Source organism: Ambystoma mexicanum, chromosome 4q (assembly GCF_040938575.1).
Source record: "Ambystoma mexicanum isolate Mex_15411 chromosome 4q, UKY_AmexF1_1, whole genome shotgun sequence".
Taxonomy (NCBI): Eukaryota; Metazoa; Chordata; class Amphibia; order Caudata; family Ambystomatidae; genus Ambystoma; species Ambystoma mexicanum.
The window spans coordinates 365,966,459-365,981,672 of record NC_090928.1 but is presented as its reverse complement, the minus strand read 5'-3'; the positions used below and the strand labels follow the sequence as shown (position 1 = coordinate 365,981,672).

Below are 15,214 nucleotides of genomic sequence, written 5' to 3'. Positions count from 1 at the left end.
AACTGGAACAACGTAGGCCCCCAGCAGCATCGCTGTGCGCCAGCCGATAACTTGCCTCATTAATGAGCCATTCGCTAGAGCAGGGGTCTACAAAATGTGGCTTTCCAGATGCTTTAGACTACAACTCCCATCAGCCCTAGACGGTACTATCTGTGATGTGGGATCGTGGGGGGATAATAGCCCAAAACATCTGGAGAGCTGCAGGTTTCACTCTAATCGAAATCAAAAAACTGTGCACACAAAAGTGTACAATCAAACATAGAAGCATCAGAATAATACCATTCACAACATATACAACATTCTTACGCTGTAGTCGTGGGCCCTGCTACGCCAATACCACTCCTTAAAACCAACTAACAGCAAAGTCAATCTTCCAGCATTGGAAACTTTTGTCTCCATCTTCGTGTTGAGGGACAGATATAGTCTTTGCCTGACTCCCCTATGCTTCCTTTGAAGGCACTCTCAAGAATAAGTCTCAACATACTTTTTTTCACTGAGGGAAGTCATTCTACAAGGCAGAAAAATGTTCTATCAAAGGAGGCTCGATCTTGAATGTCGCATTACTGGCTTTCCTCCTAAGACATTGGACATTGGTTTTAAATATTTTAAATCATTTATTCATACCTGCAACACTTCCTTGTTCTAAACATATTGCTTAACTTTGGCCGTCCTTATATTCTAGAGTGTGTAGTGGTCTATAGGCTTTATTTCACCATTTTGGCCTTTTTCAATTATTGCATCCTATCTGCACATTCAGTTCTTTAACGCCTAAAGATAGTGAATTGTTTTAGTGGCCTCTTATGGCCTATCAAACCTTGCGGGGACCCCATTGAATATGTGCAGCTACCAAAGCCTCTAGGCAAGGAGATGTCAGGAAGCTATGTTTCACCTCTGTGAGAGACTAAGTTCTAATTGAGCAGACACGTTTGTTTAGCATCCATCTATTCCCTTACCTGAAAAAGGACAAACAATATGTTACACATACAGCAGTGATTGAAGATATCTTGAAAAGGTCATTGGAATTTACTATACGATGGTGCAACTCACACGTCTGTGTAAACTTTCTGCTTTTTGGGTGCTCAATGTGTAGCAAAGTACCACAGTCAGTTCTGGACTTAATTAACGATTGTGAAAATGTGTGGATCCTTTGTAGTTTAAATTTAGTTATCCTACTCAGCAGATGGGAAAAGCAATGCACTCTTCCCGTAGCATTTTTGATGCGTACATTGAAATGTCCATAGTCACAATGAATCCAAGGAATTTTAAGTTGGGAATTAAGGCATGTCTGGTTCTGTTTGGTTTGTTGAGTTTGTGTTGGAAGCTAGTTCAGACTAGGGAGTATGGGGAGATGGGGCAGCTGCTAGGAGGTAAAAATCGGTTTTGAGAGTATCACTTTATGTAGTTGTGTGGAACTGAGTCCCCAACAATCACAAGACATTCCTTCATGGGGGCAATGTCTTTTTCTGTTTTACTTACAGGTTGAGCTGCATGTCATCCACATATTGGTGGACTTTGATCGTCACATTGTCAGTTAGGGAACCTACTGGTTTATTCAGAGGTTGAAAAGCAAAATAGATGGTATGGGTGCCTGTGGTACTTCAAATCGCATAAGCATTAGTTGACCTTGAGTCCATAATTTGGTTGCATATCATACAATTTTGCACGCAGTACAGGAATGGTGAGATTCAACCCCGGGATCTGCTGCTGATGGTCATGATGATTGTGGTTAGGATTTCATGGTTGTCTGTGTACAATTCAGCTCACAAATCAAATAGAATGAGAGAGCATGTTTCTCTGCTGACTATGATGCAAGGTCCATCATCAGTGACTCATAATATGGCTGCCTCAGCACAGCAACATGGACAAAACCTGCAATGCATTTCAAATAACAGATTGTTTTCTGGTCCCTAAGCTATTTGGTTATGTATTTAATTATCCCAAAGGGCTTTTTATGGTGCTGCATGCTCTTACAGCCACATTGTTGGTTCTGAGCAGACACATGTTTACATCATCTTTGCGAGGAATCAACCAGGTATGTTTGCTCGGAGGGCAACTTGAAATAAAAATGCCTTTGAAATATCCTGATTGCAACAAATGATAATAGGAAGTGATGCAGCAACCATGCTTAATCATGGTGCCATCTATGATAGCTAGAACTCAGCTCCTCAAATATAGCCACAATGAGAATTTATCAAAATCATGTACATATAATGAATTTCATTGAAGATTATTTGCATATTTGGTAGTCATTTGGAAAACTCAACTTTATTTTGCTATTGCAGGATCAATGCGCCAATCAGTATTTATTGGATAGATGTACAGCAGACCAACAAAATCTCATGGCATAAAATTAATAACATAGTCCTGCAATGCCGACATATATTTACGAGGTGACATTGGAACAGCTTCTTCTATTCACACAATTTGGATTGAATCGATACTTGCAAGAAACAAAAGCAGTCACCATCGCCAACCGGTGAATTAAAACAAAGCGGAACATTTGCAAACTAAGCATAGTTGAAACTAGCACATTGGAATGAAATACCACTGGACTTCCATAGTTCAAGCAGCAGTGTTGCAATGACAAACACAATCTGTATGTTAGGGACTTCAGACACTGTTGTAGAAAGTTTGGAACTCTTTTTTCACTTAGTTTTTAAGTTTTCGCAATCTACTTCCCCTATATTTCCTGCTGGTCCAACCACAATTGTCACTTCCTGTTTTGACTTACACGCATTAAAACGGCTCACGGCCAAAGACATAGTCAAAATGTAAATCTGCCTGCCTCAGTATCATCTCTTGTCATAGGTTTAGAAGGTTAATGAAATACATGAATGCACAATTCTCACAGGAATATCCTAACAACATTGTTGTGCACACGTTCTGCAAAAAGACACACTTATAACACATTAAACAAAAGTGTGGGGTCCCATCTACATTTGTAACACTCATGCTCTTGCTTCCAGCAGTTTTCTATGAAGCTTATGTCACCGAGTGCACCATGTGTTTTGACCGTTTTTTCCATCTGTGCAATGCGGCTTCTTTAAATTATTACAGTGGCAGAGACGCAACATGTTCATCACTATACCTTCAGCACCAATTGACACAAGCTTGACTCCTTTGCTGGCGATGTAATCCAGGGCTTTGTTGACATTGGCAATTTTGTGGAAGCGCATCTTTCCTCTGTCAGGTTTGGGGAGTCTTTCGCCTGCAGGGTAAATGGATAGAGAATTAAAAGTGGCCAGGAATATCCATGGAGAAGTGATGGACATAAACAAAAGTGCAAATACGCCAGCAGTCAATAAGTGCAACACATTTCGCACTATATAAAAACGATATACCATATCCCTAAAGGTGTATTTGATATAATGTGGCATATATATCATATAGTAAATTGCACATGTCATAGGGTGAAATGTGCATGTCCTACACGGAAACATTGCATGCTAAAATAGTGATCACACACCATATAATTAAACGTAATATGTTGCTGAGAGCATTATTTCATGCCCTGAGATGTGTTTGCTCACTACTGAAAACCATTTGATTTATGTTAAAAATGGTCTACTATGTGCTGAAAACAATGTTCTACATATTAAAATCCTTATGTGGTATTATACAATTTTTATATATCCTATACTAAAATGCACTTTGGCAACTAAAAATAAAAAAGCAAGATTTTTTTAATTTAATTGTATGTAGCGTAGAATGAAAAAAATTCCCTTTGCTGAGTGAAACCAAATCCGCATTTTGATTAACTGAACTGCGTGCAACACAGAATTAAACTGTTGTTAATTGAAATAGACACGTTCATATAAGGAGACAGTCATCAGTCGCATGACCCTGCCCCTTGTGTGATGTTGGCCCTTTCACTCTGCTTTCAGGGGCTCATTGTAACTTTGAAGTCTGAAGTGTCAACTCCTGGTGTCCACATAAGAAAAGAGATCAGTTCTTAATTTCACTGTGCCAGTTGTGCCAAATAGGCCACATTAATGACTGGCATTGTCCTATTACGACTTTAAACTCAGATATGTAGTTTTTCTCCGTTTTTGCAAGTGGTGCTAACATTTGGAAACATTAAAAAAATGGCGTTTCTTGCATGGGTCTCATTCATTTTGACATGTATGATGCGCACACTTTCCCATTCATCCAACGCACTCCAAATGCAACACCCTCCACATGTCCCTGATCAGAGCTTGCTGTGGTTTTTCAGGGGGCATTTTAATTGTTTAGCCCCAGAGCAGCAGCCTACATTAATTTCCCACATTTCTGAACTGCAGGAGTGTTTTAAAGCAGAATGGAAGTAGACATTGATACCTACGGAATGTTTGCAGGTAGAAACAACAGGGAAAGCACAGGGGCAACGCGCTGGTCTTGGAAGCAAGACCACACAGAGCAACAGAAGTTCGAATCCCAGATCCGTGCTTAGAAACTGATGCTTCCATTTATGCATCGGCACGCTCACATTTAATCACCTCTTTCTGGCTCACTCTCACATACAAGCGGGAAAGACACTCTCCTACTATTTCCCACTGTTCTGGCCGAATTTCTGATGTTCATTTTTAACATCACAAGTCATGCAACCAATAACGAAAACAGTAAACAGCACACGCCAAAACAAGCTGCATTGCTTGAAAACTCTGCATTTACTATCGACAAGCGGTCTTTGCCATCACTATGGGGTCTGATCTTATTGCTAAAGAGGCAGCTTGCGCAACTTCATGATACGTTGTGTATTTGTATTCTTTATCACAAAACAAACTGGCAACACTACTTATAACCTGGCAATGAGGTCTGGACAGTGAGAAGAAGATGGTCAAATAATTACAAAACAAACCTGAAATGACTTCCAGGAGGAGCATAAGCTTGAGGCCATTTCGGAAATCATCTTCAATGTTCTCAATCTGAGTTCCGGCTTTCCTCAGATGAGAGTTGCACCAGGCTGTAAAGGTCTGTGAAAACAATGCAATGTAATCAGGGACTTCCATTTTTAAGGTCATCGTCCAAATTTGTATTTGTATTTATTTTAAGAACAGAGATGCCAACTGTGATCAGTAATGACTTAAAAGAACGCATTTAAAGATGGCAGAGGCATTCCCACTAAGGGTGCCTGCACAATAGCACAAAGATGACAAGTGGCGAGCCAGCTGAAGGGAGTGTAAACACCAGGGGCAAAACACAACAAATAGAAAAATATATAAATAAGAAAACAGGTGCCTTACAACGGTAACATTAATCTAAGGGGCAAGGTCGTCCAACGAAAGAGGAGTACTATTTAAATATACAAAATGGTATACAGTCTTGATAACGAAAATTGTATGTAGACATGCACATACACCGAAACTTTTACAATGACAAAACAAAACAAAAATGTATGTGGGGTGGGGTAAAGGGTTTAATCTTGTGGGGAAATTGTTGGGGTGGGTTTTTAGCAGTTGGAAACGGGTGTTTGGGCCCCCCCAAAAGAAATGTAAAAACAAAAAAAAATTTTCGTTGTACATTTTTTGGTGTAAGTGCATTATACATAAAATCTGTCGTTATAAAGACATGTAATCATACAAAATTACATGTTTAATTGTTACTGGCGACAGAGGTGGGGTCAGATGGGGAGGATGTGGGAGAGGACAGAGGGAGTTTCTTCTTTAGCAGTGAAGTGAAGTTTAAGCAGAGCTCTGAAAAGAGCCATAGTTCAGCTAGCTTTGATTGTTATGGGCAGTGGTTTCCAGTGGAGCAGGGCGAGTAGAAAGAAAGAGCAGAAGGGAGAGGAGGCACAGGAAGGGTATGGGAAGAGATTGAGTGCAGAGGAGGATCGGAGGGAACGCGATGGTGAGTAAACTGAGATACAATCAGACAGGTACTGAGGAGCAAGACCATTGATCACTTTGAAGACTAGGAGAAGGAACTTGAAAAGAGAGTGGTTGTGCATAGAGAGCCAACCAGCATGTTCTCAGTAGGTGGAACGGGAGGATCTGGGTGGGTTGTAGAGGGTATAGAGGGTGCGTGTAGCAAAGTTGAGGACTTTGGGCCTCATCACGAGTTTGGGGGTAACCCTTAAATGCGGCGGTAACGATCATAATAGCGTAATAGCGCAAATTTTCCCCATTGGGCCCAATGGGGAATGAGGAATTCCCAAATGGGCCCAATGGGGAATGGGCACTAACCGTTCCACCAAACCCGTGATCTGGTGCTAATAGCGCTGAGGGTTTGGCGGTAGGGCTAATATAGCGCCGGTAGCAATACCACTGGCGTTACTGCCCAACTCGTGATGAGGCCCTCTGTCTAGAGGGAGGAAGGAGTAGAGAGGAAGGCCAAGGAGTTGACTTGAGCAGTAGTCAAGTCTACTAAGCATGACAGCATAAAGAAGAGTTTTTGTAGAGTCGTTAGTAATTAAACAAGGAACTTTCCGAATGTTGAGGAGGTTAATAAGAGCAGCAGAGTGAGTGGTAGAGTCTAATTGTTGCATTCATAGCGTGCTATCAAAGAGAACTCCAAGATTGTGAGCCTTGGGTGAGGGAGTAAGAAGGTCAGGCAGGAAGGAGATAGGAGGGAGGAGGGGAGGGACGGCATTGTAATCTGTTAGCTCATAATGTCAGATTCTTTGATGTTTTGAGAAGTCTCAGGCTGCTTTACCACATTTGGACTGTTAAGTATTTCAATCAGGCGATACACCCCGGTCTCATCCTAGTATGCAGCGCACAGCTGAAATGCTTTTTTTATTATGTCTATAGGTTCAATATTATGAGTGATATACCACTCATATCACACCCCTTTTCAAATATCCCAGGTCACGATGGACCAGGAATCAGGCTGGTTGGTAAATGTATTATTTATTTAGTAATTTGAAATTCAAATCAAACATATACTTTTGAATATGGAGCAGCAAACACCAATGTGGAGACAATGGGCCTCATCACGAGTTGGGCGGTAACGCCAGCGCTATTAGCGCCGGCGCTAATGGCTCTACCGCCAAACCACCCGGCGCTATTAGCGCCGGATCATGAGTTTGGCGGAAGGGTTATTGCCCATTCCCCATTGGGCCCATTCGGGAATTCCTCATTCCCCATTGGGCCCAATGGGGAAAATTCACGCTATTACCGCCGGCGGATTTCCCGCTGGCGCTAATCGTGCCGTAAATCGGCAATTTTGCCACGGATTTCCCCCAGCTCAGAACTGGGGGGAAATCCGCCAAAGCCATGATCTGGCAGACCCTTAAATGCGGCGGGAATAGCGCTACCGCCGCATTTAAGGGTTACCGCCAGACTCGTGATGAGGCCCAATAACAGAAAGGAAGGTAGGTAATGCACTTAAATTCACTCTTTAGCAACACAAAATATAAAACACCAGAAAAAAGAACACTTTTAGCTTGTTTGGAAAGATAGCACTTAAGTTAGGATTTCCCCCTGCAATTCCTCAACCCACAAATAAACAATTCTAACTAGATATAAGGAAGCAGCAGGTAATCAGGAATAAAGAATGGAACATAGATTTCATATCTAACCCTCCCTCCCCAAACAAGAGAGAAAAACGGATTTGAAATCTTACACTTTAAAATGACATTCGGAAATGGCTGTGTAAAACAATGAATGTGTGCAAAAATCTTTAAATCAGTACAAATCTCTATGGGAGCAACATTGGAAAGATACTAACAATCATGAGCTATAGTATGAACAAAAGTAAACACTTTGGGCCTCATTACGACCCAGGCGCTAAGTGGTTAACGGCGCCGTAAAAGGCTGCGGCGCCGTTAACCACTTAGCACCTTACTACGAGGTCCCTTTGCCGGACCCGACCTGAACGGCTGGTCTGGACCAGCCATTAAAGTAGGGACCCGCAAAGGGACCTCGCAGGCAATTACGGTACCGCAATTTGCCATTCCCATTGAGCCCTATGGGGCAAAAATGGGAATGGGGAAGGGCCATGGTGAAATGGGGAAATACTGCCCCGCCAACCTTGGAATGGGGTGGTATTTCCCCATTTCACCATGGCGGACTCATTACAACACCAACCATGGTGCTAATAGCGCCATGGTTTAGCGCCAGTGTTGTAATGAGGGCCTTTGAATCTTAATGGAAGGTAGAACATAGTTCAGAACAGAAATCACACGTGTAAAGCTTTGCAAAACTGCGGATTTCCACCTAAAATTAACCAAACGGTATTTAAGAAAAATATACTGATTTTGAGTGCAGTTTGGGAGGTAGCGATACGTCTTTGGTACACTCTGGAGTTTAAATGAAGTCTCTAGCTATTAAACTGATGAAGATATGCAAGGTTGAATGAGAGGCGTGTTTAGAAAAATCGGGTAGTGAAAACAGAAAAGAAACTCAGTTTGGACAAGAAAATATTTACTATAGTTTTACTGTATGACTAGAGCATTCCAGCTAAAATGCCAATGAGGGACAAAGTAAGCTCTGGAGTTGATTCATGACTTCAACACCAAATCCCCAGTGCTCGCCCCGGCAGAACCAGTCGGATCACTCGAAGTAGGATTGATAATTTAAGATTTACACAAGATAAAATGACTACAGAAATGGTGCTTAACAATATAAATCAAAGACAGGATGGCAATAAGGATTTTGACAATGTTACAAGTTATTTAAGGTAAGGATGGGATGGTTTAGAGATTGGGATGAGACAAGGCAAAGCAAGGTATGTTATTGTTTTCTATGTTTCCTATTAATACTTACAGTCCACTTTAATTTAGGATTTTGGACCGTCAAGGGTTCTGGTCATCACACGGATCAGGTCTAACCAAGGACAGCTGGGCAACTCGGGCGGGACAGGATCATCTGGGCCGTTCTGGTCACCGGACTGCACCGGACTGCACTGGACTGCACTGGACCGGTTATTGGAGACTGGAAATCAGTGGGATGGCGAGTTTGCCGGCATGCATCTGGCAGTTGCAAGCCAGACTGGATCAGAATGCTTCCCTTGGGTTTTGGGGATTTTTAGAGTTTGAGGCCTAGTTGAAAAGGGTTCAGCAATGCATAAGCATGGGCTTTGCAATGACATCTGGAATCAGGATCAAGTAGGATGAAGAAATCAGGAACAGGACGCCATGCAGGAAATCAGGAAAAAAGTCAGGAATCAGTGTGTTTCTGTGTGTGTCAGGTTCCCTTATTTATCATGCCAAATGACATCAGTAAAGTATATGACAGGGGCAGGCTTATTACCCACACCCATAATGCTATGATTGGGCAAGAGCATAGTTTCTGCCTTGCTCTTCGCTGATTGGATCACAGAAAAGGATTTCATTTTTACGGGATGATTTTTACAATGACTAGAAACCTCCCCTAGCCACTGGAACCAAAATCTAACTTTCCCATAAATACATATTTATACAGTTATAACCTCTGAGAAAATCAGATGCACAGTTTACATATTTTGTGGGTCACATTTCAATCCAAACCCCAAGTCTGTGGGACCTGGTTTAACCTTTCTGCTACATTTTGGCAATTTTAACCATGAAAGATTTGGCCTAAAGTTTCCCAACTTTGTACACAGATGCGCATTCAAAATGTCATGTGCGCAATATCAATACTTTGCCCACAATCTGTTAATTCTTTACAACTTCTGTTCCTTATGCAGTAATGAGTCCTACCACGTCTTCAAAGAAAGAGCATACAATTAGATTTAAAACTACAACTTTTCATATTTTTCCTCATTGTTGCTGCAAAGTTAAATGTCTTTAAAGTTCAGTTACAAATATGCTTTTTAACCCAAAAGGAAGTCTATTGTCACTTAGCAGTTTTTTTTCTTCTTTTCCCCAACTGCAAACAAATGTCAACTCCTTTGAAGCAGGATGAGGGGCCTCTTTTTTTATTGAAGTTTCCTGCCTTTCACACTTGACATGTGAGAGTCTTAACCTGCTATTGTCTCAGCCAGGGGCAAAGACAAATGTATGATGCAACTTGGGGAGCACCATTGTCCTGGGTATTCAAAGCCTCCAAGCTAGCAATTAGCCTTTCCTGTGCCAGCAGTTCATGAGGTGTCACCCTTTCTCAGGGCTAGCAAGTGGCAGAGCAAATTCTTTTTTTAAATATAATTTGCCAACTCATCCTGGGCTTTGATTTTCTCCTTTTAAATTTTAACTTTAAAATATAGAATTAAAACAGTTTATAAGTGTATTTTAACATTAACAAATCCTTTTACATTTCTTTTACAGTAATCAAGCCTTTACACAACAATGTACTTTTAAAATAGGCGATTTTGCTCTTCATTCAGGAAAAAAGCACATTTAACTTATTTCTTTAAATTCGGTTTTCATCTGTAGCAAATATACACTTTTTACAGCTCTAGTTCTGCCCTTGAGTGCTGGAGTTGTTTGCAGCATAGATAAATGTACAAGGCATCTGTTTAGAGTCTTTCTCTTACAGCTGATTCTTGATACTGTTGCAAAGAAATAGCAGCATTTCCCTTGAAAAATGAAAACAAAGCCTCAGGTTGATTTTTCAAAGATACATTGGACAGGAGCTGTCATTCGAATGAGGCCTGGTTCCTCTGAGCCACAATGAATGACCCTAGGCATTGCAGGCCCTTTATAATCACAGTGGTTTATGAGAAAATGATGAATTTAGCTCCAAGCAGCACTTTTAAGGTTGAGAAAGTGTCATTTTAAAGAGGCATTTTTGGGTTTCCAGCAAACTGATGCTGCTTCTTCCACTTCACTCCACGTAAAATGTTGCAGAGCACACTGGCACATTCCTGCAGTGAGTACTCTGTTTCACCCCACCTGAAATGTGTGTGGCAGGGTGTGCAGCAATTTTCTGGTTGTGACAAAAACGCAGTTTAAAGATCTTGGTGCGCACAGGAGTCAGTGCAGCCATTTTGTGTTGTTTCTTGCACCAATGCAGTAAAGTAATGTAGCATAGCACAGCTGAGTGGGTCAAAATATCCCACAGGACAAAGCAGAGAGAGACATATAACAGTGACAGCCGAGATGAAACACCAAACGCATTTGATATGAGAGTTTGTTAATGCAAAGTCTGTGTGTCGGAGTAGAGAAGAGCACTTACAAATTCTCAGACCAAAAAACTGAATGAGAGCACACAAAAAAGCTCTTTATGTTTCAATGCATTTGACTGCAGTTCAATTTAAATTGACTCCAGCAATCAGACACAAAATCCAAGTAAGTGACTTATCAAAGAGCTTGTGCAATGAATGTCATGTCTCTTTCATTTCTATTCATATATAGGACAGATTTAGCTTATGCATGCTCGCTGGTTTTGCAAGTCACGATTTGCCACCTGTCTTACTGGGCCATAAGGCTGTTTTACACTGTACCTTGAAAGTACATTAAAGGCATCTGTTGCTGTATGGCAACTTTAGGTAATAGACATTGAACACAGTTGCCCACATGAAGGGCCCCTACAAAGCAAAACGATGTATTTGCTCTGCAATAGGGAGTGTAAAACCTCTTTCATGCAACTTCATATGATATTGTTTCCAGAATAGAAAAATAGGCTTCTTTTCATTGTCTAAAGAGGAGAGATAGTCTAATGGTAAGTGGTTAGGTGTGGAACCATGGTACTGAAGAGCTAATGCCAGCTTTTTCAGTGTAACTCCTTCTCAGCAGACACCCTTAGCAGGGGGGTGAATCCTCAGAAGCAGATCCAATAGAGAAATCCAGCACTTAGATTCATACAGTATGGTTACTTCCGGCGTGGTCACAATCCACCGTTATTTCAGACAAGGTACCACCAGTCCCTTGAGACCACTACAGTGGGTATTAGTGCAGCATAAAACACATACATGCTACTTAACAGTACCACAGGGCTCTCGTTTCTCAACACAGATGTTAAATACACACATAAAACTTAACTATGGAAAATTCAAAATAATGATCTGCCCAACAATCGCAATGCACCCCATCACTATATCTTAGCCGGAAGAGGTGGGACGCTGGCCTCAGCCCAACAAGACCATACAAACCCTTGGGACCATTATGAACAACTCCATTTCTCTGAACCACAATTCTCAAATGAATGCCTGTTCCACCTAAGCTCTATTCGATGCAGCATTCCTTTATCTGTTGCTCTGTCCAGAACACTTGTGGTCATCACACTTGTACTATTTAGATTGAAAAATGCTAACAAACTCTACCCACATTTTCCAAACTACCTTCTGAACTGCCTCCAGAGAGGACACAATGCCACAGCTAGTTTACTGATAATGGAAATATGGGAACATATCACCATAGCACTTCGGTCCATGCACTGGTTCCCTGTAAAACCCACCATCCAATCACTAACTGAACGACATACGGAAAGGCCCAGAAGTAATCGTGAACTAATTCATCTCAATATCCTCGAAAAGGTGCTCGATCCAGCGGGCAGTGCTGGTGGAGCTCCAATGGTACCACAGGAAAAAGCAATGAGCAGCCTTATCTCTGGTACGCCAGGCCTCGGCAACTTTGTATACAAAAGGACCACTTGACCTTTCAAAACTGCTAAAAACATCATAATTTATCAGGCGATAGGAATGATACATGCCATTACGGGCACCAGAAGGCAGGCCGAGATGGACTGAAAGTTTGGTCTTATCCAACCCTTCAACAATGGATTGAGTAGCATCAAAAATCACAAAAAAGCACTGGAGAAAATACTAGCCCACCTACAGGACTTGAACCAGATAACCCACTCTATCCCACTGAAATCAGGACCACAGATACACATCAGTCAAGAAATAAACTTTTTGGTACTACTTAGTCAACTAGATGGGCAGCAAGACTCACCACAATACGCATAGGGTAACATCCGATAACATGGACATTCCACCAACAGGTCATGCACCATGAACCAGATGTCCATTCCAATTTCTATCAAATTCATGAACTGCAGCTACCAACTGTCGAGTAAAAGCATGAAAGCCTTGATTCTACTTATTCAACATGATCAGGATTAACAAAAAGCAGCACGTGCCTAGAATAACACCCCTCAATAATAAGCAATATGCCTGGTGATGTAACACAGCACACATCAGCTCGCACCAGCACACCACCATGGATATGTTGGCAATGGAACACCATACATCTTCTCTTAAATCAAATGTAACAAGAACAAACAAGAATTACCTCTCTTGAACCACTCACATGATTATATGAGTATCGTCTTTGTCACAATAAATACAGGAGACACCTCTAAAACCTATAGCTTCATAAGTAAGAGAATAAGATGTCAACACAATCCCCAGTCTGCACCAAGATCTCTTTTAAGATTCTCTGTCTGGCTTGTAAATGCCTTCATGGTTTAGCCCCAAAGTATTAATAAACAAGAGGATCTGTTATAAGTCAGTCAGGTCTCTTTGGTCTAAACATCTTCTAGAGAATATAATAAAAAAATTGGGTAAATCGTAGATTCTCGATCGTAGGACCATCACTGTGGAGTGACCTCCCATTAGCTATCTGCAAAATGTATCCGCTTTTACCCTTCTGTAAAGCCTTGAAATGGTATCTGTTCTGTTAGGACGTGTACTTTTTCCATAATTTTCGATTCCATCTGGACCATATTTCTTTCGCACACAGATGCAGTTCAGTCTGCCAGGTTTTGCACGCTTAGCGATTCGAAATTCAAATTCATTCTTTGTATCATCAGACTTATTGCTGCAGAGTATTTGTTCCCAGATTGCTTGATATGTTATTGCATAGCCAGATAATGGGCTATACAGCCAGATTAACTTGTGTAACTCTACATTTATTGTTGCACAGTCAGAATAATTATTGCATAGCCAGAAGTTGACTTCAATTGGATGGTTTATCATCCTACTGCAACTCGCTCTTTGACTGCATAATACTGACTACTCCCCATTATTAGATTGACTACTACGCTGCTGACCTTGGCACTGACAGATTGGTTATCACCCAACTTAACTGCCATTGTTGATTGCATAGTATCGACCGTGCAGCATGGCTACATCGAGTCTTATACTGCCATATTGATTGCGCACACAACTATTTTGTGCTGCTTTGCTGCTTAACATTAGTTGTTTTCTTTGCTAGAACTCTGACCTTAGCTGCCTATCCATACCTCGGGTATTGGAGGGCTAGAGTGTGACACACTGTATGTTTCTCCCTGACTGGATATTACTAATTGCGTTACATTGAAAAACGAATTGTTATACTGATCGACGAACTGCCACCCAACTACATTTTGCTCCCTAATTGCATAATATTAATTGTTTTGTTCTGCACACTGAGTTGGCTTCAAAGCTTGACTAACCCCTTATCAACCATACCTGCTCCTGGACTACAAAATATGAATTGCTCTGCATTGCTAAGATCAAATGCATAGCCTCTTCACCAGGGCAGGAAAAACATGCTTCCCTCCTTAGGCACTGCTTCATGTGTTTCTCGAGTCATCAACCTTGTCGTAAAGCCTCTGGCATCCCACTGTTCAAATTTCAACCATCCCTCAGGAATAATCTGGAACTTTGCTAAAACAACTAAATTGGCAGACCAGGAGTAGGCCTCCCTTTCCCCCCTCACAGCACTCCATAAACTGAAGATCTGCAACCAGTACACATGTTTGAACTTGAAGGTAAAAGCAAAAACCCTATCGGGGAACTTCACAGCAAATTGTCTTGTTTAACACCACCAAGCAGACTGACTCCCGGAAACATTTCACTACAGGAGGTATCAATGATTACACCTTACATCACAAAACAGCACCTTACTGCCATTTCCGGTTGGATCCAGGATGACTAACCAGATCCCATTTCAAGTCTACTCAGAGTGCTTGTGGAGAAACCTATTCCAACAGCTATGAAACTAGGATAAAAACAAAAGCCTCCTTCATGAGTCACAACACTGACTAAGGCCAACAAGAGGGTCAGAATCAACACTATGGTCGATATGGGACATCCTTAATATACATGTAGAGAATGGCTATCCCAGTGCACTTTTTCTACTGGACATGTCAGCCTCATTTAACATCATCGGTCATGAGGTCATACTAAAAAGACTAGAGGCCATTGGAGAAAAGGGAAACACTATGTTAGATTGCCTTAGTCATAATCAAGAGAACATCACCCATTTTCTCCATCTTCCAGCTATTCAAGGCAGCTCCGTGGGGTACAGCTGCTTGCCTCCCACCCATCACCTGGAGCCCTCTATTGCCTGCCACACCATCTTCAGAAGAGGTAAGCCCCCCCTGGGCCCCTGCACCTCGCGCAAACGGTCACTCTCATTTCTCGTAATGATTCTTGTGTGCATTTTGCAGCG

The 15,214-nt window shown here is 41.6% G+C and overlaps 1 protein-coding gene across 1 annotated transcript in view; it reads right to left on the bottom strand.

Moving 5' to 3' along the window:
* ACTN2 (actinin alpha 2) overlaps positions 1 to 15,214 on the bottom strand; it is a 324,822-nt gene that overhangs the window by 165,622 nt on the left and 143,986 nt on the right. Inside the window, exons 2-3 of the mRNA XM_069607933.1 lie at positions 4,838 to 4,952; positions 3,089 to 3,208 (exon numbers count right to left, since the gene is read on the bottom strand). Of these exons, the coding sequence (XP_069464034.1) occupies positions 3,089 to 3,208; positions 4,838 to 4,952 (235 nt within the window). The remainder of the gene's footprint in view (positions 1 to 3,088; positions 3,209 to 4,837; positions 4,953 to 15,214) is intronic.